General features: G+C 44.3%; 1 protein-coding gene across 2 annotated transcripts in view; it reads left to right on the top strand.

Annotated features, from left to right (window-relative positions):
• The window catches only part of LOC6552022 (homeobox protein homothorax), a 106229-nt gene extending 82531 nt beyond the window's left edge, over window positions 1-23698 (top strand). The window contains exons 10-14 of one of the 2 annotated variants that reach the window (XM_001980632.3): window positions 2131-2154; window positions 10425-10573; window positions 17234-17310; window positions 19741-19799; window positions 20023-23698. In XM_001980632.3, the coding sequence (XP_001980668.1) occupies window positions 2131-2154; window positions 10425-10573; window positions 17234-17310; window positions 19741-19799; window positions 20023-20183 (470 nt within the window). In that variant the 3' untranslated portion in view covers window positions 20184-23698. The remainder of the gene's footprint in view (window positions 1-2130; window positions 2155-10424; window positions 10574-17233; window positions 17311-19740; window positions 19800-20022) is intronic. The other variant, XM_015154459.2, reaches the window with a different exon arrangement.
• The last annotated feature ends 1693 nt before the right edge of the window (window positions 23699-25391 follow it).

The following is a 25391-nucleotide window of genomic DNA, read 5'->3' as shown; positions in this document are numbered from 1 at the left end:
TCTCTCGCAACTGTCAGCTGTCAGGTGGCAAGTGGAAAACAACAACCATCCGTGAGGCAAGCAACAACGGACAACCGACCGCGTAGAGACGAACAACTTTGCGTTCAGCCGCCAAGTTGTCGCAGTCCTTGACAATTGTCAACTGCTTAAAGCCTCAAGGCTGATTCGCTGTCTGCAAATTAATTGCGCCCAAAAGCCGAGAAGACGAACACCAGAGCCAGCTCATGGAGCACCAGAGACCAGAAGAAGAAGAAGAAGAAGAAGAAGAAGAAGAAGAAGACCAGCGATCTTGGCCCGGCCGAAAGGCAAACAAATTTTGCATACCAAATGCCAGGCAGAGCAGTGTGCAAAGTTTTGTCTTCGTTTTGTTTTCCTCTCCGCCAACTGAAAAGCTGCACTTTGCATTTTAACCAGAACTTTGGCTCTTTGGCTGCGAAATCAATTAACAAACAATAAACGTTTGTTGGCCAGGCCAGACACGTATTTTATTTAAGTATCTAGAATATTAAAATGGGATCAGACACGACACAACTTTGTATGGCGGCAAACGGAGGGGGGCAAAACACAGTACAGAACAGAAAGAACAGAACTGAAAAAATTGAAGCAATGCGTTGCTGACATTCATTGAAACGTTTTCGGAATATCTGAACGATTCCCAGCCGCCTTTGCTTTCTTTCTGCTGCAGTACTGATAAATTCCCGAGCCTTTTCATTTTCGAACTGCAATGTTAAGCACTCGGCTTAAATCCAGAAAGCCAAGCCGAAAAGCTGCACAGAAAAAAACGCAACTTTGATGTTAACAGAGGCTATTCCATATCCGTATGTACAAACAAATGGCGCCCAACGAGGGGTCTCTTAGGTCATAAGTGAAGCATATGACTATTAAATGGCTAAGATACAGCGGCGAGTGCTATTATTTCTTTCGGTGTGCCATCAACTGCAGCGAGTGCCACCCAGCAATCGTCGACAGTCACCGCATCAACTTAAGACGATTATTTATGAACTGCTCGGGAGGTTGGGGATCCCACTCTGGAATCGAGCTGAGACTGAGACTGAGACTCAGACCAAGACTGCAACTTGGGAGGATGGGAAGTTGGGAAGTTGGCCTGGTGATGGCCGTTCCAGGACACTGACATCCAGCGAGTAGAGAGAGAAGGAGCTGGCCCAAAGGAAAGAGACGGGCAACGACAACAAACCCGACACCGACACTCTGTACAATGTACCAATGCGTGTTCGATGACTTAAATGACAAGAAGAACGCGTTCATTGCGAGATGCCAAGGCTGCAATTGAGCTGGCCAACCTCAAAAGCCGAGTTCACAAAATACTCTCAGCCATGTCATTACAAACTGACTAAATGACTTCGGAGCGATGTGAGGAAAACGGCAGAAATCGGGGAAACTTACTTATTGCGATTACTCTTTGAGTTCATTTGTGTTAGCGATATCGAGACCAACTTATCGATGCTCAAAAGATTGTATTCAACTGGTCCCAATCCTGTATTGAGCTTGGCGAGCACATGCAAAATTATCTCACAGATTGAATATTTTGTTATTGCTAAGGTATCGCCCGCGAAACGAGATTTGCATAAAGCCCCCGGCGAAATCATAAAATGCTTCGAAAACAAAACACCATTCGGCTAACAAAAAAATGATTTGCGTGCGAAAAAGCCAAAAATAAAACTGGGAAACAAAATGATGGCCGAGCTCAAAAAAGAGGTAATAAAATAAAATGTTGAAACCGAAACGGGCTTCATCTTTTGTTTTCTTTGAGGCTGCATTTGATGTGCTCCAAATATTTTGGACTCACACTTGGTGCTGATTCCACAGGCTTCACATAGTTTTGATTGATTGCCACCCCTTCTGTTCCCTTCTGCGTGTGAATATATATTTCATATTTTATAGCCAGTGAAATCCGACATAAAAACAAGAAAGCAACGATTTGCGGTCAGAAGTCTGCACGAAATTTTTCAATTTTTTCTCTTGTTGGACTTGAAATCTTGTGTTTGGGTTATGAGAAGATTTATTGTAGTCAAGTTCGGACATATTTGGGTCTCGGGCAGGTTAATGTTGCACCCCAAACAAAGTTGTACAAATAATTAACTAATTTTTGCATTTTATCTCTACTTGCAGACAACTTCGGAACGAGTGCAAGCGGTAAGCTTTCTCCCTATAATTGTATAATTATTATTGCCAATGAAGTGGGCCAAGCCCCCAAAAAATGCCACGCCCCGAGATCGGAGTTCTGGCCCAGTTTGCAGTTTTGGCAAAATGGAGAAACCCAACGAGTGGAATGACTGAGGAATGTCTGCCCATCTCTGTTCCGCACTAAACTGAAAATTGTAGACTTTGAGATGCGGAATGACAGGACCCATAATTATAATCGCGCATAACCCATCATCAGTTCGGTTCAGTTCAGCTCGGGCCTTTCAGTCTTCAGTCTTCAGACTTTAGTCTTTCGTCTTCAGTCTTTAGTTTTCAGTGCTCGGTGTTCAGTGTTCAGTGTTCAGTGTTCAGTTTCCAGATCCCTTGATTTCTGGTCTTTGGCGTTGGCTTTGGGGAGAAGGAACAACTAAATGCCGGGGCACATATAAATTTTGTGATTAAGAGCCATCTTATCATTATTATAGAGTGAGCGCACGCTCTGTTCGGGTTGTGACTCTTGAGATGGGGCCAAAAAGGCACTGGGAACCCGGGGTGGGGCTGTGAACAAAAAGGCTGAAAAAAGAGTGTGTATATATATATAGATGTACGTATATGCATTTATGTGGAGAAGAAATACCAAGCCGCACACCGAACACTCACACACGATGAGATATTTCAAAATGTAGCCGTGCGTGAGTGCGGGTCGGATTTTTCGATTTTTCGATGGGCATGGGTATGGATATGGGTATGGGTATGGGTATGGGTATGAGTGTGCGCCCCTCGCAGGCATTATAGGATTTAGTTTTTGGGATTTCGATTTCTCACACAGGGAGCGGGGTCGCAAGAAATGTGTAGAACATATTGTTGCTGTTGGGTTGCGTTTCCGAAGATTTCCTGTGAAATACTTTAAGCCCAGAGCCTCCAACTCCTCTCCACTCCACTCCACTCCACTCGGTTTCGGTTTTTGGTTTTTGGTTCTCTGATTTTGATTTCGATTCTGATTCTGATTCCGATTCTGTGGCTGTTTCTGTTTCTGTTTCGGTTTCGGTTCGGCTTGTTTCCTTCTGTGTTTTGGGTTAAACATACTTGAAATTCTTGTTTCAATTTCGGCTCCGGCGGATGGGATGGCGGATGGGGGCCTCGCGGTTCGTAATTTAATACGCTTTCAAAATTAAGAAAAATACACACATCTACCCAATTCCAAATCGATATGGCCTGGTAGGCCCCAAAGGTCACAGCCAAAAAGATTCAAATTCGAAATTAGTAGGGAGAACATAAATAACGGCGAACAACAAATAACACACTGTCCGCCTTACAAAAGTGTGTTTTCTGTCTATTTCTCGGGTTGGTTTCGAGTTGGAAATATTTCATTATTATTGGACAGTTGTCGAGCGGCTCAGAGATTCATTTCATCTGATCTCCCCTATCCCATCTTCCATCTCCCATCGCATCTGGATTCTTTGGTCTTTTTCGTATATTTTAATTTATGCTGTCTGTTACTTAACTTGATTTGCATATTCTCAAGCTGGAGGGCAGAACAAAATCGACTTGTATAGTCGTTTTTTCAGCTTCTCGTTTTCCAATCTAATAAACCATTTTGTTGCTAAGTACAGCGGCGGAATAAATGCGGAATGAATTTTTTGCTCGCCCTCACTTCGAGTTTTTGCACTTTGCTCCCGGTTTTCTCTTTCCTTATTGCACGCCCTCTCTCTCTCTCTTTCTGGCCAGACTTTTCCCTCCAATATGGCCGACAAAGCTGCACAAAATGGGGTAACACCAGCGTACAGAGAGAAAAAAGATTTTCACATGCAGGCGGGCAGGCGGCGGGAAGTAGGGGAAAAACTACAGGAAGCAACCAACAAAAAATAAGAAAAAAGCGAAGCGAAATCGGGGAAAAAATGCAGCAAATATTTTCTTGTCTTCATGTTTTCGTGACTGATGCGTTATAATTTTCAGGCTGTTAAAAAACATTTGCTGTGTTATTAAAAAAATGTATGCAAAAAGCAGGGGGAGGAAGCTGAAGAAGCAGCACAACAGCCCCAATGTCTGGGACCGCCTTGAATTTGGCGCGTTGTCTGCGCCACAACTGCAATTTTGATGTCAGAAAAACGCAACTGCAGACGTTTATTTTTTCCATTTTTTCCATTTTTTCCACTTTTTCACCTTTTTTGCCCGGCTTGTGTTTTCATTTGGTTCGTGTGCTAAGCGAAATTACACGCTTATGAATTGCTTAATATCGTGTAGCACCACCAGGCATAGAACCAAAAATAAAAAACAAACACAAAGTGTGGGGGTAATAAACCAAAAAAGGAGCAATCAAATACGAGTCACTCACCTGTGGGTCCCCATCTGATATTTGAGTGCTTTTTTCATTCGAAAAGGTGTCAATGCGAGTGCATAAAGAGTAATGAATACCTGAACGCCGAAAACAAATTAAACCCGCTGCCATTAATCTTCCCGGCCAACTCCCTTGGTGGCAGATCGACTCCAGAGCTCGGCTTTCGGGCAGTCCTGTCTTGGCTTATTCTGGACTCGAGAACCTGGATGCGATCCGGCAAGGGCCAGGTGAGATGCATTTCAACAAGCCTCATAAATTCGAGCGGATTGAGTGCACAGAAATCTTGTCTTGCGCCATTTGCATACGCAGGCGACTTGGGACACCAAACAACGCGGAGAGGGGTTCATAAATTTGCCAAATTTGACAATTATGCGCATTAATAATAAATAAAATTGACAATAATTGAATTTGAATAATTTGCTTTGCATATGGGGCGGAGAGTCGAGTCGAGTGGAGTCGAAAGCAGAGACGGCAACTCCATATGGCTAATCTGCATTTAAGGCGGTGCTCCGTCAGCTTTTTTCCATCTTTCTTCGAGCGCTTTTTCCCCGTAGGCGTGAAAACATGTGTTGGATTTTGGTCTGTTACTCATTTTGTTTTTTTTTTTTGTTTTTTACGGGAATGGCCTGGCCTGGCCTGGAATTTTAATAAACTTTTTCGCCATCCAGCCAGTTTTGGGTTTTCGCCTTTTTCCGATTCTTTTTTATGTTCTATAAGCCTATTGAAAGAACTCCAGCTTCAGCCTGAGAACCGAAATCCAAAGAGTCCAAGGCGAACCGCAAAAGTCGGTACGAAAATAATGAGGCATGAACATGTTGCAGCATCGCCAGGCTTTTTCCTTTGCAACATTATTATTATTACTTTTATTATTATTTGCCGGCCAAAAACAATGCAACGAGCCGACAATGATGATGGTTGTTGGCTGTTGGCTGTTGGCTGTTGGTTGTTGCTGGCCGGCTCAAAATATTGCAGCGGATCACACAAATCCTCCATAAAAAGCCTCCTCTCCATAGATATACATACATATATTCGTGTGTGGATGGCAAAGCCGAAAGCTAAAGCGGCTTTTGTGTTAATACTTCAAACTGTTCAAACTGTTTTTGTGCCTGCCTGGGAACAACAAACACGAAACGGAAAAAATCACAAAAAATGGCCACAAAAAGTGCTATTGACTTTGGAGTCTGGTTTGCCATATGCCTGAGCTCTTGTAGTTGTTCTTATTGACTTGTTGCCGTTTTATGGCGCTGCGCGATTGGGTGATCCATCATCATTCTGCGGCCTCCGATAATTTGCAGTTTATTCATATTTTTCCCATTTCGATTCGTGCATGAAAATTGCCGGGAAAATGGAAGGGTCGTATGGAAAACGCAGCGCACTTAAAATGCAGTCAATACGTATTTGTTATTATTATTATTATATTTTTATTGGACTGTTTTTCCGAGTGAGCAGCCATAACGCACAGGCGATTGCAAAGTCAAACCACGCTGAGTATTCCGTGTTTAATTAAGCCATTTGCCAGTGCCACTTAAGCCTTATTAATTCGCCGATCGTATGCATATCACTTAACTGGTGGCCGTCTAAACCGAAATGAATTGCTCGTGTTTATCACTGCGCCGCGGAGATTCAATAAAGCGTTTTATAAACAATAAATGCCGGGCCATAAATCAGGCAAGTCGGGCTTAAGGCCGCTCGCACATGATGGCTAATAAGCGGGCTAACACCTTGGGGGTCCGCGGCTCGAGTGTTTACTGTACAGCCACCCACTTGACGAGCGTGTGATGAGCGTGATGATGATGTGGATGACGATGACGCCCTTTCCAGGGCTTTTGTCAGGCGCTTCTGTTTTGTATTTCCATGTATTCCCCTGTTTTCTCAGTGCTTTTTTATTTTTTTTTCTCTGAAGTGGCTGGCTCAAGCGCAGCTTCTTGGCCAACACTTGAGCCACGGTTTCTCGAGTGTTTGCCAAGCTGCAGCTGACGACAAATGGCGGCGGAGGGCGCTTTCGGCCACCCAGGGTGATGGCTGATTTCTTTTGACATGTTTTGAATTCAATTAACCCGGCCTAGACCGCCGACGCTGTTTATTATCATTTCGGTCCAAAACTCAATTAGTTAGGCACCCTGAGAAAGCAAGGCGGAAAATACTCGGCGAGCCAATGAGCTTAAGCAGACTTCCGCCATGCTACTCGTTCCCATTGGAAAATGATTGACAGACGATTGGCATGGATTTGTATAAACAAACGGAAAAGCCAACTCTGCTGCCGCCCATACACCCATCCACCCATCCACCCACCAGAAAATGGAAAATGGAAAGTTTTCCCCGTGCGGGGTGGCATTTGGCGTATTTCAGTTGGTGCGGGTAAAAGTTTATTTAAAAACTAATTGAAAACTGCTACGATTTTCCCCCGCCTCCGCTCACCCACACAGTCAAGTAGTTTGGAAATATTTTGCCAGCCAGAGAGGAAAATATCTATAGCCCTCACTGTCTATCTCCATTCGCTTCTCGTCTGCTGGAAAAGCAATTTTGTTTGTTTTTGCTGCTGCAACTTGACGGGTGGAAAAGTGCATTTTGTTATTGAATTTTATGCAGACGGTACAAGAAACGCATTCAGCTCGGTCTTTATATGTATAAATAGCAATTTTACACAGAAAATAAGGATGCATATTTATTGATGTAAGGAATAGGCTGTAGAGGTCTGTTTTTTGTGACTTTCAAAACAGTTTGCACAGCTCAAAAAACCGGACTAATTGAAGTCACTAAAGTAGAATTCAGTCGGATTCTGTGGGGCAGCTGGCCAGGAAAATCTTAATCAATCGGGCAACTTTCCACAGGCATCTCGAAGCATTTGGGGTTTTGTCAGCTTTACTCTATAATTGCATTCTGGGGGAGGAAGTCGGCAGGCGGAAGGAAAAGGAAAAGCCAGCAGGAAACTAAAAATGTTTTGTATGTCCGTATAAAGGAAAAATCGCAAAATTTACTGCAAATTGGAATTTTGCGCAATTGTAGAAGGCAGCAAAAAAATGAGAGCAAAAAGAGTGTACCGAAAACAAACACAAAAATGTGGCAAGCAAGGCGGACCAACTATAGTTCTTGTTTTTTTTTTGTTTTTTTTTTTGAGCTCTTTGCAACAATAACAACACACACATCGCTTATATACGAGTAAACTGTATATATACTTGTATTTATATGTCTGTCTGCGTTTGCGTCTTTGGTCCTGCATCCTTCGTCCTTTAAGCCAATAATAAATAAAAATGCCAACTGGAATGAGTATTTGTGCTTGTGTGAGCCACCCACGAAAATTGCCCGGCATCAAATTTATTTCCACCTCCCCACGCCCCAAAAAGCACACTTATTGGGAATCGAGCGGGCACCATAAAGTGCACAAAGTTATAGTGAAAATTAATTAAGTTTTGCGCTGCGCTTAACAATTCAATTAAAAGCAAAAATGCAAGCGCCTTTATCGCGTACAGCGAAAAGCACTTTGGAAAAAGCTACGAAAACGCACCGTCCTAATCGGTTTTCCCCCCCTCCGCTTCTCTGCCCCCCTTTCGCCTTGTGCAACACGAGTGCCCTTTCAAGTGGCACAAGTGCTTTTGCACATCGTTATTATAACAATAATAAGCGAGCCAGAAGATGCGGCTCTGGCCAAAGATTAATTGTGTTTGGGTCTCGCAAGCGAACAACAAAACTGAGGAAGAAAATGGAAATGGGAGCACACACACCAGGAACACCAAAAACACACACACACGCAACGCACACCACACACCACTCACTGCAAACCGAACTTGGAGTCGGCGTAAAGTGCAATCCACTTGAAGGAATTTACATATCACCAGCAGATACCAGATACCCGGCCATGCCTCCAGATCCCGAGACGAAGACGACCCATCTGCATCTCCATCTCCATCTCCAACTGCAGCTCCAACTCCGACCATCCTGACCATCCATGTTGCAGGCAAATGCATTAATCAATTTCATGTTTTCTTAAGCGCGCGCCCGTCGCGATTTGAGTGCCTAGTGGGCTCCTCTTGGAGAAATCGGGGCATTTGGGGGATTTGGGGGTACGACGGGCTGCGATCCCCTGCCCGTCGCCCCCTGAGTGGAATAATCAATTTCGAGGATCATAAACAACTTTTAATGAAGTTGTTAAGTGCCAGCAGCTAGTTTCTTCTGCGCTCTTAGCAACTAAAGTGCAGCTCACAGTGCTCGGTGATAAGCCTTGTGTGTAATGGACGCCAACTTCTGGCTTTCATTTGGCCAGATTCCGCTGACCATGTACCTTATACTATATGCTTTTTATAGTATATAGTATAGCCAGCGCATTTCCATAATTGCTAAATTATGCAAACAATGGCGGGAAGTTGGGGGCGAAAGGCGCTAGAAAGGTTCCAACAAGTGATTGTTTTGGGAACTTCTTTTGTTTACGTTTTCGGTTCCCTTCCCTCTTTCTGGTAAATTAATTTTACAACTTTTCCGGCTCGGGCTCCACTGATTTGGTTAGTGACTGTATTTTTACCTGGGAGCCCGTAGTTTTCCGGCTTCCCCAATGAATATTAAGCGATAGAAAAGGCTAATATATATTTATCTGAAATTCTTTCAGCTATTCCCATTGTAGAATTGCTCATTCGAACTTAGCCCCGAAATCTCCGTTTTCTTTATCAAATTCGAGAGCATAGAGTGGTCTGCCTTTCCTCAATCGGAATTCCTCAGGTTCTGTTTGGATTTTCGTATTTTTTATTTGGTCTGCTGCCACAGGTTTTGTTTTATGGCCCATTTCGAAAACCCCCACCCCTCGCACTTTTCTGACCACTCGCCAAGCGAACGTCTCCATCGGCGACTAAATTAATCAAAACGAACTTCCGGTTTACGCAAAATGGCGTGAAGTCTGCCACCACCATGGAATGCCTGAGTGTTTGTGTCTAGGTGTGGCTACTGTGTGTGAAAATTAATGAATGAGTTAACTGAAAAATTAATGAAAAGCAGCCGGAGTGAAGGTGGAGCGAAAGCAAATGCCAAAGGTGTTGTGCCAAAGATAAAGCAGGGAAAATTTATGAAGGAATTAGGCGAAGGCTACGGCTACGGCTACGGCTACCAAGTTAGACATTTGCCGGTTGGGCAATGTTTGTTTTGGGCCCCCAAAAACTGATGATCATGGTCGTCTTCGTCGTCATCCTCATCATCATCGTCGAGGAAGGAGCGTGAAATTATGCAATCCATGGATGGTTTTGTGGTTCGAGGGGAGTTGGTTTCGGTCTGGTTTATTTTGTTTGCATGTGCGCAGCGATTCGGGCTTCCTGTTTGCTGGCATTTGAGTTACTTAAGTGTAACTAAAACTTTAAGTAAACACACAAATAACATACTTAATATTAAACAAAAATATACACAGTCTGGGGAGATCCACTGACGATGATGATTATGATGATGATGATGATGAAAAGGAAAGCACACAGGAAACGCCTGGCCGACAAGATTTCTGGGCCTACGGGGCAAACAAAAGATAAAAGCCTGGGGAGTTTAAATTAACCAAAAATTATGCAGGAACATTACCAAAGGCCAAAGCCGAAGCCACAGCCACAGCAAAGCGGCAGCCCTGACAAAAATTAATTTTGTTTATAAACAAGTCTTGGAAGCCGAAGAGCCCAGTCTACTGACCTGCAGTCACAAACAATGTCATCCATATGATTATCGCTACGACCGACCGAGTCGAGTAATTTTATGCCCACTTGACAAACAGCCATAAACCAGAACAGCAAACACAGAAGTTGTCTTGGCGCAGTAGTAGTCTGCTCATTTTCCCATTTTCCCATTTTCCCACTTTTGGGGGTTATGGCAACGTCTGTAGTCCGTAGTGTGTAGAACTGTGGCAATATTGACATAGGCCTCGCAAGATGCCCCAACTATGCAGCACCACTCACTTTTCCCCCATTTCTCGACAATTTTCCAGGTGATGCCAGCAACGCCAGCATAGGAAGTGGTGAGGGCACCGGCGAGGAGGACGACGATGCGAGCGGCAAAAAGAACCAAAAGAAACGTGGCATTTTCCCAAAAGTAGCAACCAACATATTGAGAGCGTGGCTGTTTCAGCATTTAACGGTGAGTAGCAAACAAAGTACCCAGTACCGCACTACCTCATTTCCACCTCCGATTCCTGGCCAATGGCTTCCCGGCACGCCAGAGATCTTATCGCGATCTCAGTGGGAATCCCTGACTGGCTGGGGGCTGGCCCCACCCACCGCAAACTAGCGGCTAAGCCAGCCCCAACTCTGATAAGAATTCGGTCTAGCTGCACGGCGCGAAAAGCGCGTTCACTGACCACAATTGTCTGGGAAACTAATTATTCACGCCACAATGGAACAGCAGTTTCTCAGTAGGATTGGTAATGTAAATATTTTGATATTCTGAAAAAGAGAAGGGAACTTGGACTTACGGGAAATCAAAAGAAATACTTCTAACCAGCAATAGGTATACTAACAGTGTTGTCTCTCAGTGCAGCCACTGCTCTGCCTCGTTGTTTTTTCCAACGTGCGGCAGGTTGATAAGATTACCGCACGGGCTCCAATGAATGGCCTGCGTCAGTGGGCGGGAAAAGCCGGGCAAAAGGAAAACGCGGTCGAGGGACGGGGACGGGGACGGGGAAAAGCCTGCACGATGATGTAAACGATAGCAGCCAGGGAAGGCGCCATTCGGAACCTTGATTATATGGCCATTAGGGTGGGAAATGCAAACAAGATTGTGCGCTGTACTCGATCAGACTGAAGAGTATACCCCTCCCAACGCTTCAAGCTGCCTGACCCAATCGCTGAGAACTCAGTCTAAGGCCTAAGCCTCCGTTCGGCCATTTATCCATTTGGCAATACCCTTTCGGACCTCGACAGCTTCTTTGGCCGGTCATCGCGTCCAATTAGATTTCCATTTTGGGGCCATCAAAGAGCCCGGCTAAACGGCCTCCAAATGCGGCACTAAAAACAAATTGCCAATGGCAATAACTATTCAAAGCCAGAAACTGCAGTTCAAAGTTCCTTTTTCGGATACTTTGGAGATGCCAAACGGAAGTCCAGTCCAATCCGCCGGATGTGTAATACAAATAAACAGATTTGTTATGCGCCACTTTATGTTAAGCAACAAGAAGAGGAAAATAGGGAAATGGGGAAAAGCCAAGGTGGCCAAGGGTTGAATGTGCGGTTGAGCCAAGTGGCCGGCAAACAAAACTATAAGATTTTATGCTGGACGGGTCAAGGAAGTTCCGTTCCAACTACGTTTTTTGGCCATTAGTTTTGGGGATTTTTTGTGAGTCTGCTGGCGTCGTAACTGCGTATGTAAAATGATAGAAATCTTAATGGAATTTTGGTAAGCGAGCGTGTGTGGCCAAAGCTAACGACCAAAAGCTGACCAGCGCGATAAGCCAGCGAATCGGAAATTAAAGTTGAGGCTGCGTTTCTGGCCCAGCAGAGAAAAAACATGCAAACGTTTTAAAATACCACCCCAACCACCCCCTTGGCGAACAGTAAAGTAAACGGAAGAAGCATTAGCCCAACCACCCCCATTTCCCCCAAACCCTCGGTGACATTGATGAATTGCCGTTTAAATCAGCGCATCACTCATGTTTGCCCAGCGGCAGCGTCTCAACTTTCACAGCCTGCACATCCTCAACACTCAGATCCTCATCCACATCCTCATCCACGTCCACATCCTCATCCTTGACTGACTCCGTCGCCCCGGCTTAATGCCATTAACAGTTTTTCAACGCATTAGGGAAATTGTTTTCTTCTACGCCGCCATGCGTTCGAAACTTTAATTTCGTATTCAAAGCCCTTCGATTTTGGCATAATGCAATGATTGCCAATTTGATTTATTGGCCCGCCGACTAATTAACTTAAGCACAAGCGAGTCTATGAGCGATTGTATTTGGAAAGTATCGAGAGGAAATAGAGCGGAGTGAATAATCGAATGAATGCAACGCTGGCCGCCGAGTGATTAACCTGTAAAATGCAACCCTGCCTCTTCCGGTAGATCAATCAAATACAGTGTGACATGGCAGCTGCAATCAAAGACCGAAATGCGTTAACAATCATAATGCCAAAATAAAAGTAAAACCAAGTAAATTCAGTTACAGAGATGTCGCCTGCAAGCCATCGAATCCTCGCAAGACAGACCTCAAATAAGACCGCAATGATGGTGCTAATGAAGTGCATCGCATTCTGCAAAAAAAGTGTGGGCGGGAAGGGGGCGGGGGCTTGGGGCCGGGTTAACTGACTGGCCAACCAAAAACAAAAGGCCGACGCAGACGTCGGCTGCAACAACAACAATAGCGCACATTGAGGGCATTGCATGGCTGCCTTGTTGTTGCTTTTGGGCTGATTGCCGTTGTTGCAGAACAGAATTGCATGTTGTTGTTGCTGGTTGCCATAATTATGGCAGGCGCGCGAATATTTTGTTTACATTTGGCGCGCACTGCAGACAGGCAGCAACAACAGCACCCAAGGCAACGGCAGCAACACCAACACCAACACCAACGGGAAAAAGGCCTCATTTCGCGTGCTCCGCCTACTCGAGCAGCTTGCCACATGTGTGTGCAGTTTGCCGTTTGCCGTTCTCAGTTTGCCCATATGCCCCAGGTCCGCTCCCATTCTCCATTTAAAGCCGCCCCTCCTCAGTCCCGCGAAAAACCCTCCCTGGCCGGCAATTTTCTTCCGGCTGTCGGCTGTCTGCTGTTGCCGTTCTGTTCTGCTTTTGGGCCTACATTTTAACGTGGCCGTTGCAACGTGCCACTTGCAACCCCCGAAAAAAGTGCGCAGAGCGCGAAATGTTGAGCCGTGGCAAAATGGCCAAAAGGAAGCCATAGAGGGAGGCTTGCGGAAAGGGGAGACATTGAGGTGGGGGCAGTCGCGGTGAAAGAGTTGCATTGTTGTCAGCGACTCATGTTGCAACGGCGCTTAGTGTGTGGCATGGTTCGCGGTGGCGACTCAAGACGAATCTGCAATGCACTTTGGTGAAAGTATTCAGAATAAGTAATGACAATACTGGCTACATATCGCGGCACCCAGAACTTGCAACTCATAGGTTGATCGCTAAATCTTTGTAAATATATTTTCTAGCCACCCACAATGAATTCCATAGAAAGCCTAAGTATTTCGTGCTATTTATTTACCGGCCCAGTGGAACGTAGGGCATCTTCTAGCCAGCCAAGCTGCATATTATTATGATTTTCCGCCGCAAAACTTGGCGGATGGGGCAGCATTGCGATTAGTGCTGGGCCTTCCAGCTCACCTTATCAGTGGGGGCTGCCGAGAGGGGGAAACACTCATTTGGCTTTGTTTAGACTGGAAAAAATCTTTATAATGGCCAGCAGTCGCCTTTTCTTCGCTGTGGCAATGCAATTTTCACCGCTGCAATTTGCTGCCAACGTGGTTGTTGTTGCTGCTGGGGCTGTTGCAAGTGTAGTTGCTGTTGCTGCAGTTGGCGATGTTGCTGATGTTGCTGTTGCCGTTGCCGTTGGCTTGTTTCACAAATGGCGTCGCATTTGGCGTTGTTAATGGCGTCGGCATCGCTGGCATCGCTTGGTTGCCCGTTGTTGGTGCCTCATGTGTACGTGGATGGGGAAGGGACAGGGGCGGGGAGTGCAGGGGGCGGGGGCTGACTTCTTGGGCTTGTTGTGCCATGTGTCACGGCGTTGCAGTCATGTTGACATCATTGGGCCCAGGTCCAATGAAATGGGGGTCTCTCTCTCTCTCTTTGGGGCCTAGGGCCTTCCACTTGTCAGCAGGGGGAGAAAAGGAGTAAGCACACCCCAATCCCCCTCCCCGCCGCATAACACACACTAAACACACATCTGTGTGCGATGATTGTTTTAAATTCATTTGCCAAGTTTAAATAAACACACAACAAAGTGAAAATATGCTGGCAAAAAAGTGGAGCGAGTCAAGTTGCCACAGGGACAGAAGACAGCAAAAAAGAAAGAGACGGCCAGCCCAGCGACAGAAAGAGACGGCGCGAGTGACTGGGGGCCGGGGCTGGGGCGACAACTTAAAGGCGTGACAGTAATTAATTATTTTGTCGTATGGTAAATTAATAAACCAAATGGACTTTGTTTCTACTTGACATGTTATGCACTCTCTGCACATCCACATGCATACACTTCCCCACACGTGTGTGAGTGCGAAATGCATAATTGCTTTCATTAGTCTAATTGGTGCAACAAAGTGCAGTTGAAAGAAAAACGCTTAAGCAGACAGAGACAGAGGGGCCGGGGCAGAGGAAAGCTCTTGGGAGCACACTCATGACTGAGAGTAGGCGTTGAAAGAAAAGCTTTTGCGAATGATATATGCATATGCACTTCTGATCCCCAAGAGTCGGACAAGTCAACGAACTTGACCTGCCAGATATATAGGGGATTATACTCGGTTGGGGCAAGTCTGTCGCATAGTTGCTAAAGAAATCTTTGTCTTTGGCTGTGGGGCTGCAGCTCACAAGGTAATGGACTTAGTTGTGATCTTATTCTTGGCACTGGTGATGCATGAAAGGCAAAACCTTGGGCATTTGGAAATAAAATATTTATTTGATACTTCTTCGTAGAACTGTTATAAATTGGGATGCCAGCTAGTGGGGTTACGCATACAGCTGATTTATATTTCGGCTTGTAGCCCCACTTCTGCAGGCATTAAATATCAAAATATATGCTATTCCCGAAGTTGGACTCGAATTATTCGAAGTTCGCAGGCCATTCCTTTCCCATTGACAACCACAAAGTTGTTCCTGCTACTGCCAGATGTCTCGGCTCGTGTTGGCCACAACATCAAATCAATAACCAGGCTCCACCTGCATCTGGGATCAGCCAGGCCCACCCACTGCCTCCTTTCCTTGCGAGAAAGCCATCTCAGCAAATAGATGTGCGCCACAAAGTATGCTATAAATTCCGTTTTAATTTACCTGCATGTAATTTATGCCTTCTGACTTCTTGAACATTTTATATGGACGAGAAAACGAGGTGCAGCAGCAGCACTTGCGATGGAATGGGGCAACATTGCCAGTGGCATGTCCATTGTATTTACATGGCTTCTACGTTTATTTGTCAATACGCAAATTTCATATAGTATTTGGTATCTGGCTGCTTTGTTGTTGCTTCCGAAAGTGCGGGCGTGTCAGGCTGAAAGTCCTGGCCTCGACAGGACAGCAAACAACTATTGCTGCCGGGCAGGACTACAACTTGGACTTTGGACAGCAGCAAGACAACACGTAAAATTTATTAAACACAAACAATAAGGCAAATGCATTTAAGGAGCCACAGCCACAGCTACAGCTACACAGGCCAAGCCCTCTCTGCTGCAGGACAACAGCAGCAACAGCAGCAACAGCAGCAACAGCAGCGACAGCGGCAACTAAATTGCATTACAGGCGGCCAGGACATGCCCGCACACAGACAGACACACGAATACAATGACGCAGACGAAGACAAGGATGTGCAGCGTTGCACATTTCGATTGGAATGGCCCCGCCTTACATGTATAACCCGGCGTTGTGTATGGGTGACAGTTCATATATTTTTCGGGCCGTCCGTAAATTTGCAGACAATTTCTTAGCCCAGTGCAAGGACAAAATTGCATTTGCAGACTGCGGAGTGGGCTCCCCTTGAATCACAATTATCGACTGGTGACGAGTGGCCCAAAAGCTGCAGGAACCGCCCACAGCTGCCGGAAACGAAAGCGGCCAGTCGAGGGTTAAAACACAAAGGACTCCTTCGTCCTTCGAGCACGCGCACAAGAATATCCCGATTTTTCGAGGGCGAAACAAAGCCAAAATCATGTGACGGCCACTTCCGCTGAGCGGAGATCCTTAGAAATAATTTTCTGACAGCCGCCAGGTGACTGGTTAAGCCGCTGCCTGTGATGCACTGCAAAAAATAGAAGATATGATAAATCTACTGCTAAAAGCACTGCCCTGGAATGTACATATACATATAATTACGGATATTTTCTCCCTGTAACAGCCAAACAAACCAGCATTAGTGGAGTGAAATTGTGCTCGATCGGAATCGTTGAACCAACAATAAGTGCACAACAACTAGGCAAATAAAACAAATTGTAATAAGCGCCAGGCCAGCCAGCCGATTAGATTAGCTGCTGGGCAGACATAGGGGTTAAGGGGCGGGCCGACCGTCCAGGGGGAGTGGCACTTTCACTTTAGCCAAACTATTTACCCACTGACGCCACTGTGTCGGCGGTCCGACTGCAAGATTTATGGGAAGTGGACTACTCGCTGGCATTTGTTTGCCCATTTGGCGCTAGACACGCGCTCCAATTGCAGTTAACCCACTCCAAGCGGTCCGATTCCCCGTGCTTAACCCCCTGAGGTGGCGGCAATTGGGGACACTCTGAGTGGCACTGCTGATAAGGAGGACGCACTGCAACCGGCCCTCTGATAACACCCGAAACACCCGAAAATGCTGCGTTTCAAGTGCAGCCAGCCACGCGGGCTGACAGGTTCCCATTCGGTTTTATTGCGGCCATGATTGATCGATTGTTTGGGCTCTTGGCTAGATAGATTGTAAATTTGGGCGCTGCAACAGTTTGCCCAGCTCCGGAATTCGAATTCGATGTGCTAAAGGTGTCAGGAGTGGGGTTTCCATGCTCACTCCGTGCAAACAACTCTCATCTGGCACAAAAAGCATTATAATATACAAGTGTGTTGTACCAAAATAGCTCTTAAAATTCAAATATACAGTACAAATGTTGTAACCACATTCGCATATTCTTCCAGCATCCCTACCCATCCGAGGACCAGAAAAAACAATTGGCCCAGGACACCGGCCTAACGATACTGCAAGTGAATAATTGGTGAGTAGCCGCCGGAGATCCGATCGCATCGGATCAGATATCCTTTCCAGCACACAACATCATAATGTGGTAAACGACGCCCTGGGTTGTCCATTACTCACACGCTTTATTCCCTGACTTGGCCGTAAGATCCAACTCGAAACCAAAACCAAAACCAGAGCACACACACATGGTACACACCGCACGGGAATCCAATTTATAAGGCAGCCCACGCCGAAGAAATAGAACCTGCCACAGGTCGACAGGCAAAAAGGTGAAAAGAATGTGGCAAACAAAATTATGGGCCCTGTTCATAGGGACGGGGGAAGCTGGCGTACTGAAAACTGGAAATCCTAGAGATCCCGGAGTGCATTAGGCTCGGGATACATGGGAGACGGCAACTTCATCAAATTTTGCACATTATGCGACAGCCGGCAGAACTTGACACTCGGCAAGCTGAGAACTGCAACATGCAGCCAAACTACAAGATGCGCAAATAGGAATGGAGATGGAAAAGCTTTTCAAGCAAGTTAAAAGCGCTGCTGAATCTTTTATGCAGTTTGCTCGGACGTGGCTTGGGTTGGCCTGGGTTGGCCTGGGTTGGCCTGGGTTCGCTTGGGTTGGCTTGTCGTGGAATGCTTTTAGGCCAAGACAAGCCACAATAAAATCCGGCGAGAAATGTGTGAGAGCTGGGCCGCCTGGCAGGCACTCAGCTCAATTAAATTGAATTTCGCGCTCACCGAAGCACACTCCAAATTAACAAATACTATGGTATCCGAAGGACCCTGCCCATCCGATTCGCTTAGGCACGCAACGCTGCGTAGAAAGGTCCTGCGGAAAAGGAAAACAAAGCTGGGCAGGAGAGGCACTGCATGGATGGAGAAACCTTGGCAGAAAATAGCAAAATAAAATGTTGACACTTTTGGTTATTTATGGGCAGGCGGGCAGGACACCTTTTGCTGAGCCAGTCGCTCCGAGCGGGCAGGACACTAATCCTGGGGGAATATCGCATCGCCCCCGGACTACAGCCCTCTAAATGTGTATTTATTTTGCGCAATTTGAGCCGGCGGCAGGAACTGCGCATAAGAAGCCATTCAAATGACCAGGAGATTCTGGAGAAGTCCATTAACACCCAATAAGATGCCCAGACAGCAAAAGTAACTTTCGTAATCGAAAAAGTTTCGCTTTTTTGCTGCTTCTGCCGCCCAGCAAGTTTTAAATATTAACGCTTAGTTACAGCTGCAGGAAGAAAAGTTATAATTATGGGCTAAGTACATAAATAACTTGGCAAGTGTTTGCTTACTTCTCTGCTCTGAGTTATTGTGCTTATCTGAGCCTACATACATATTCCTATACCATCTGCAATCATTCCAATCAAGTGCGAGGCCAGCGGGCAAATCGATTTGCAGCTTACAAGACTCGACTCGAATCATTTGCTGCATCTTGAAATGCGCGGAAAGCGAGGCAGCGAATATCTATATGGCAGAACGGAACTCAATTCCATTTTGTCGTTTTGATAAACGATTTCAGGGCGTTGCAACAATTTCCGCCCCAAAATGAGCAAAAATCAGGGGCAGATCGCAAACGAACTGAACTGCAAATTGAAAAGTCAAAGGGGCGAGCGGTGAAATGTTCCCTTTTTCAATCCGTTTGGAGGAGGAGTTCCCCGTTCCCAGTTCCCCGTTCCCAGTTCCCCGTTCCCAGTTCCCAAGTGCATTAACCTCGGCTAACTCGGTTTTTGGCTAATGCGAGTAGCAGTATCCATTGGCGTCCTTGTAGCTGTCGCTGTACACTGGCAGAAAATGCCCTCTTCGCTCACAAAAGTATTCCTGCAAGCCCAAGTATTCTGCTAGAGCAATTCTAGAAACCAGGTATTTAAATTCAAATGTGGGTTTTCAGTTATATACACCAATTCTGGCATTAGTTTTTCTCGGTGCAAGTGTAACTGATGCCTCTGATGTTTTTCCTTTTCCCCGTTTGGGTTTTGCTGCTGGTTTCGCTGTTTGGCATTATATATAGGTTTTTTGTGTTTTTTTTTTTGAGGCCGTGTCAAAGCTTGCGGGTAACATCGTCTTGGCCAAGTGACTGTCACTCGGCCGGCGGCTTTCTGCTTTAATCATTTGCTCTTTTTGCGCTTTTTGTGTCGGCACTGATCCTGCGGATCAACGGGCAACTGCTTATTATTTCTTATTGCATTTATTAAACGACAATCATAACCAAAGTCGGCGAGGCCCATTGATCTGGTCGTGGCAGGGCAGCAAAAAGTGTGACTCTGGCGGAGATTTGGTTTGGTTTATGGCTAAGTTGGGCACATAAAGCACCGTGGTCCCGGCAAATCCGGGCCAATTCATGCATAATTCATCGATCCTTTTCGGTTCGGTTCGGTGCGGTTCGGTGCGGTGTGTTTAATTAGGGAATGCCACTAAAACGATACCTTCTGTCTGCTTACAGGTTCATCAATGCGCGGCGGAGAATCGTCCAGCCGATGATCGATCAATCGAATCGTGCAGGTAACTATCGCTCTTATTCAAAATGAATACAAAAAAAAAAAAAAAAAAATCTCCATAACTATGAAATAGCGCTGATCTAGTTAAGAACTAAGTGCGGTGAGCCGTGAGGATCGCCTCGCTTATTTTTGCCATCCATTCGAACGCAATTTCTAATTATGTGCATTTTTTCTCTTTTTCCGTTCTTCCGTTTTCCGCCCTTTTCCACTTGGCGACTCACCAACAGTCTATACACCGCATCCAGGTCCCTCCGGATATGGCCACGACGCCATGGGCTACATGATGGACAGCCAGGCGCATATGATGCATCGTCCGCCCGGAGATCCGGGCTTCCATCAGGGCTATCCGCACTACCCGCCCGCCGAGTACTACGGCCAGCACTTGTAATCCTCGTAATCCGGCCCCGAACCGGAACCGGAAATGGAACTGGAACTGGAACTGCAAGTGGAACCAGAGAGCTCTCCGCCGGAAGCGATCAAGCCAAAATCATAGCTTAAATTTTACCACCACCCAACACTGGAGACGAAGGACAAAGGACGAAGGAGCTGAATACACAAGGATCCAAACTATAGCATACCGCGTGGCAATATCAGTCAAGTAATAGCAAACAAAAAACAGCAAGCAAAGAACAACAAATGTAGTAAAATCTATACAAAATGATATTAGCTAAGCAACAGCGACGACAACAACAACAACAACCACAACAACAACAAAATAAACAGCAGAATCCAGAACAACAAAAAGCACCAGCAACAACAAACCACATCAAAAAGAAACCAGAAATTTTAAAAGAAACTATTTGTGTATACCTTAAACATAAATAACAAAAGCAGAAAAAAGGGAAAATAAAAGCAAGAAAAAAGAAATATTTATGCATAAACAAAAATGAAACGCTTAGCTATAAGTTAAATAAACAAAATAAAACCAGAACTCACACTCACACACACACACACACACAGACACACAGACACACCGAGACGCAACACAACAATTTGAAATGCAAATTTTTATGTTCAAAGCTGCAGAGTGCAAAACACAACATTTTAAAGCATGAATTTAGGCGCAGTCCAGAAAGGATACAAAATTGGAAAGCACATACAAAATTAAAGCGACATTTCGTTCGGATTTGTTATAGACTTTAGTTTGAATTTAGAAAATGCCCCGCCCCACCAGGAAATCAAGGGAAAACCAAACCAATAGCAGCAGCGAAATTCGATCAAGTTTGAATATAAATAATTTGCGCAATGGAAGGACGAGAGGAGAATTCTTTGCTAGTTCTTAGTTTCATTTTAGTTATGTAACAAGTCAGTTGTAGTAACGCTTTGTTTTCTATACCTTTACGCATATGTATATGTACATACAAAACAAATCGATAACAAACTATAGATACATACGTACATCTATGTTTAGGCGATAGCACCCTACTATATCCTACGTTTAGACGATTAATTTAAATAAATTGAATTGTTTTCTAATTTTATGCCTTGCAACACTTAAGTAAAAACGAAATGGAATTTAATTTTTACAAAAGGAAGAGATGATTACTAGACGAGGAACATTACGATTTGAATTTGTTTTAGAGTTTTCATTGTGTGCGGATCTTGTAGTATTATTTTCCAACTGAAGCACACGGACCGATTTGAATATATATATTAATATGTATGTATACGTATGGATTTTATGCGCGAAACAAACAGTACGATACAAATAATGGCATAGGCATATACATAACTCTGAATATGTATACGTAATATTAATAATAAATTATGCTTACGTTTAAACTGTACTTTTATTTATGTATTCTAATTTGTATTTGTATGCGTTAATCCTTAGTTAACTATTATTATTATTATTACATTTACTTAATTAATGATTTAAATTTAACTAATTCAAGAGGATAGAACTGTACGAGAGATGATTTATTGATGAAAACAAAAATGCATATATGAGAAAATATTTGAAAAAATAATCGTTCTTTGTGTTTTTATTTGATTTTGGTTCTGCTTGGTTATGATTTATTTTCAGCGCGGGCGAATACCTACATATGATTTTTTGGGGAATATAGACTCCAAGAGCCTTACCTTCCCTCCCAGGATTTCTTTATTTTTATTCCTGTTGGATCTTTTGGCAGACGCGTCACATGCTAAGGAACTGAATTGAATTTACATTGCTTGTGAATCTGATTAATCTTAAATGGTAACGAATATACGTAAATGCAGAGGGCAACAAATCGAAATTTAAGTATTTAGTTTGAAACTTATTAACTATGAATAGATTGAAGGTGTGGAAAGCGAGTACCTATTTTGAAAATACAAACGCGAAATAAGATGGATTACGTAGCCTGCTCTTTGAACGAAACTTGAGCTTCTTTTGCATGGGAAACCAACATTTTATTGGCAGACACACTTAGGCAAACTCATCTAACTTCTTACCGACTACACTCGAAACAATCACTCAAATGTATACGAACTTCTCTAAGAATCCCCAAGGATGAAAACCTTATGCGAATTTTTTGCACCTAACAAGCGAAGCGATAAATTTATTTACAAAATTTTGCTAAATTGCAAATGCTGTAATTGCGAATAGAAATCGAAATTGAATTAAAGGTAAATCGAACATTTTCACAATTATACATCAGAACTATACGATATACGAGTACGAGTACGCATCGCTAGTAATTTATTAGACTATATATATAAAGTAGTTAAATAATCGACCCAACAATTGACTTGAGCAACGTTTAAACGCAAACGCAAATTGTACAGAACGCCTTAAATGAGAAACCAAAGTGGAAGCATTGAATGAATGAATGATGTATACGAGTCTATATACAGAACATAAACTAACCTAGTTATACCTAACTAAATTTTAATAAATCTCTAATAGTATATATATACATATATCATACACTTTATGGCTTAAGAAAAGGGAACCAAATGCAGTCGAGTCGGCAGGCAGCGAGTGATATCCCACAGTAGTTGGATCTGAGAATTCCCGAGACTTTCTAAGTATTTTGTATGAGCTTCTTTTATATGCCCCTTCAACATTCGATCGTGGGGATGTTCAGTATCTGATCCAGAGCATTGTATCTGGGGGATTTGCCCGCTGCGCCGAACCGACAAAAGCTTGTAAATTAAATCAGTGCGATTGATTATGAGGGGATATGGCAATACTTGTGCGTATCGGATCGCTGTGGATAGGCACCCACAATAATCCAGATAATGAGCTATACGATTTATAATACGCATTGTATATGGGAAGGACGAGCTGCAAAGCTTTTTCGTTTGAAATCATTTTCGTGTCAGAATTTAAATTAAAATGTGATTTTTCTCGAAACTTTAATGTATACGCCGTAAATATTATGAATATGATTATAAAGTGCTGCAGCAACATTATTATTACCATTATGATTATTACTATTGATAAATCGATTATAGATTTACATATTCAAGTGTAATGTATGTAATAAATATTGTACATTTTTGATAACTTCCCCGTAGACTACACTGTAAATATAACGCAACATTTGCATACATCACCCACACTAAGTACATTACACTAATTGTAGAGCTAAGTTTAAACCTAATCTAAAGCTAGATCCTAGCGATAAATGGTAAGGGACGATAGGGCGCAGAAATGCAACCCTGAGCATAGACTAAAGTGCACCAGAAAAAAATTAACAAAGGACATGTTAAAATGAAAGAACAATTTATACAACTTACCCACGCGACAGCATCAAGTAAATCCAAAAGAATGAAAGAGCTAGAAATAGAAAAGACACACTTACGAGAAAGAGAGAGCCAGCGAGCGAGCGAGCGAGCGAGCGAGACAGAGCACGAGAGTTAGAAAGGGAGAGCTAACTCAGTAGTGCGAAATCCAGAAATTAAATCAATAAAACAAAAGAAAAGAAACTCTAAGAAGTAAAAACTATAAATATATTTATATGGAGAATTGAATTAAATAAATGTTTGTGCGTGTAAAAATTAACTTTAACTAAATTGCTAGACTTAAAGGCCAGAATGAATTAAATATAAATATATTGAAAGGAAACAGTATCATTAAATTAATTAACTAATTGAAGCTTCTATGTAAAGAACTAAAAACCAATTAACGAATTCCTGAACTTGTTGGCGCCACAAATCGCCCGATAAAAGGCGTAGCAACAGCAAGGGCGAAACAGAATATGGGAAATATGAACATAATTTTCAACTGTAATAAATTATGAAATAAAAGATTATGAAAACCAATCGAGAAAGTCTTTTTAAATCGACTCCCACTCCCACTCCGCGTGTGTTCGCGTGTGTGTGTGTGTGTGTGTGTGCCAGTAAACGGGTTCACGGCTTGACCTCTGACCAGTCCAACGTCCAGTCTGGGCATGGGAAATCCTGGCTGTCCTGCGTCCTGACAACTGACGTGGGTCCGTTCGCAATTTGCCAGCTGTCAGTTGGCTGGCCCTCGAACTCGAGCCCAACTTTAACTGAATGTGGAACCCTTAGAGCAGCGCCAACTGACCCTGCTTTCGACCGCTCTTGACCGTTGCGTGCCCCTTCAATTTGGCTGGCCAATACTAGTATGCCATATACGCTACGTACATATGTCTTCGGCGCTTCTCGGCCAATATAATTGAACTATAATTGCCCCGAAATGTTCGTGCGGAGCACGCTTCATCTGCTCCGACTTCCGCCCCGGCTTTCGTGATCGTTTAGACCCGGCATTAGCCGAGTTCCGAGTTGGTGGGAACTGGATGCACTTCTTCTGGTCTGCACTGGGAAAAAAGCGGGTAAGGTCTTATAGTTCTTTAGTATCTACCTTCGGGTGATGGGTAAATGTTCCTCCTTACTTGAGGACAGCTACTGGGAATCACCACTTACATTTTCATACATTTTGTGTATTTTTTCTGACCGTTGTTTCTTACAGTGCTGCTCCAAATACCATCGCATTCTCCACCTCATTGGGCTGTTATTTTTTGGCAGGCGCTGCTAATGCCAATCGAGTGGCACCCGACCCGACAACAGCTGCGTGGATTTCCACGCACTCGCCCCTAGTGGCTGAAATGGGCAAAGAAATTCAATTAATATTAATTAGCCAAGGTGTCGAGCTGGTGGCTCTCCCGCTGGATCCACGGATCTCACGCTGTTGCTCCTTGGCCAAAACATACACGCATTATTTCGGCCACAAAAACACCCAACACCAAACACCAAATACCAAATACCAGAACCGGACGGACTCGCACGCCACATAGATAAATGGAGTTTTAATCATTTTCCAAGTGTGAAAATTAGCTGCGTTTAAGTTGCCTATAATTAGTGGGCAGTGGTGGCAGAACGCCCCCGCCCCCGCCCCCGCCCCTTTAGGTGGAACCCCCGCCTCGTCCGTCGGCGGCTGTAATTGCTTTTACGAGCTGTTTACAGCTGCTGCGAGTGGTCATTATGTGGTGGCTTATAAAAATATCTGCTGTCAATTTATGCAAATTTCCTATTTCTCCGGCCGAAAGTAAAAAGTTCCCTTCCGTCCAGTCCACCTACACAGTAAGTTCTTTAAATTGCCTGCACAATTGGACAGGGTACGACTCGGACGACCCGGGACTCCCGCCCT

This window comes from Drosophila erecta, unplaced genomic scaffold, assembly GCF_003286155.1.
Source record: "Drosophila erecta strain 14021-0224.00,06,07 unplaced genomic scaffold, DereRS2 tig00000000-arrow-pilon, whole genome shotgun sequence".
In the NCBI taxonomy this organism is placed as follows: domain Eukaryota; kingdom Metazoa; phylum Arthropoda; class Insecta; order Diptera; family Drosophilidae; genus Drosophila; species Drosophila erecta.
Note: the sequence above shows the minus strand (reverse complement) of the source record. Positions and strands in the feature narration are given on the sequence as shown.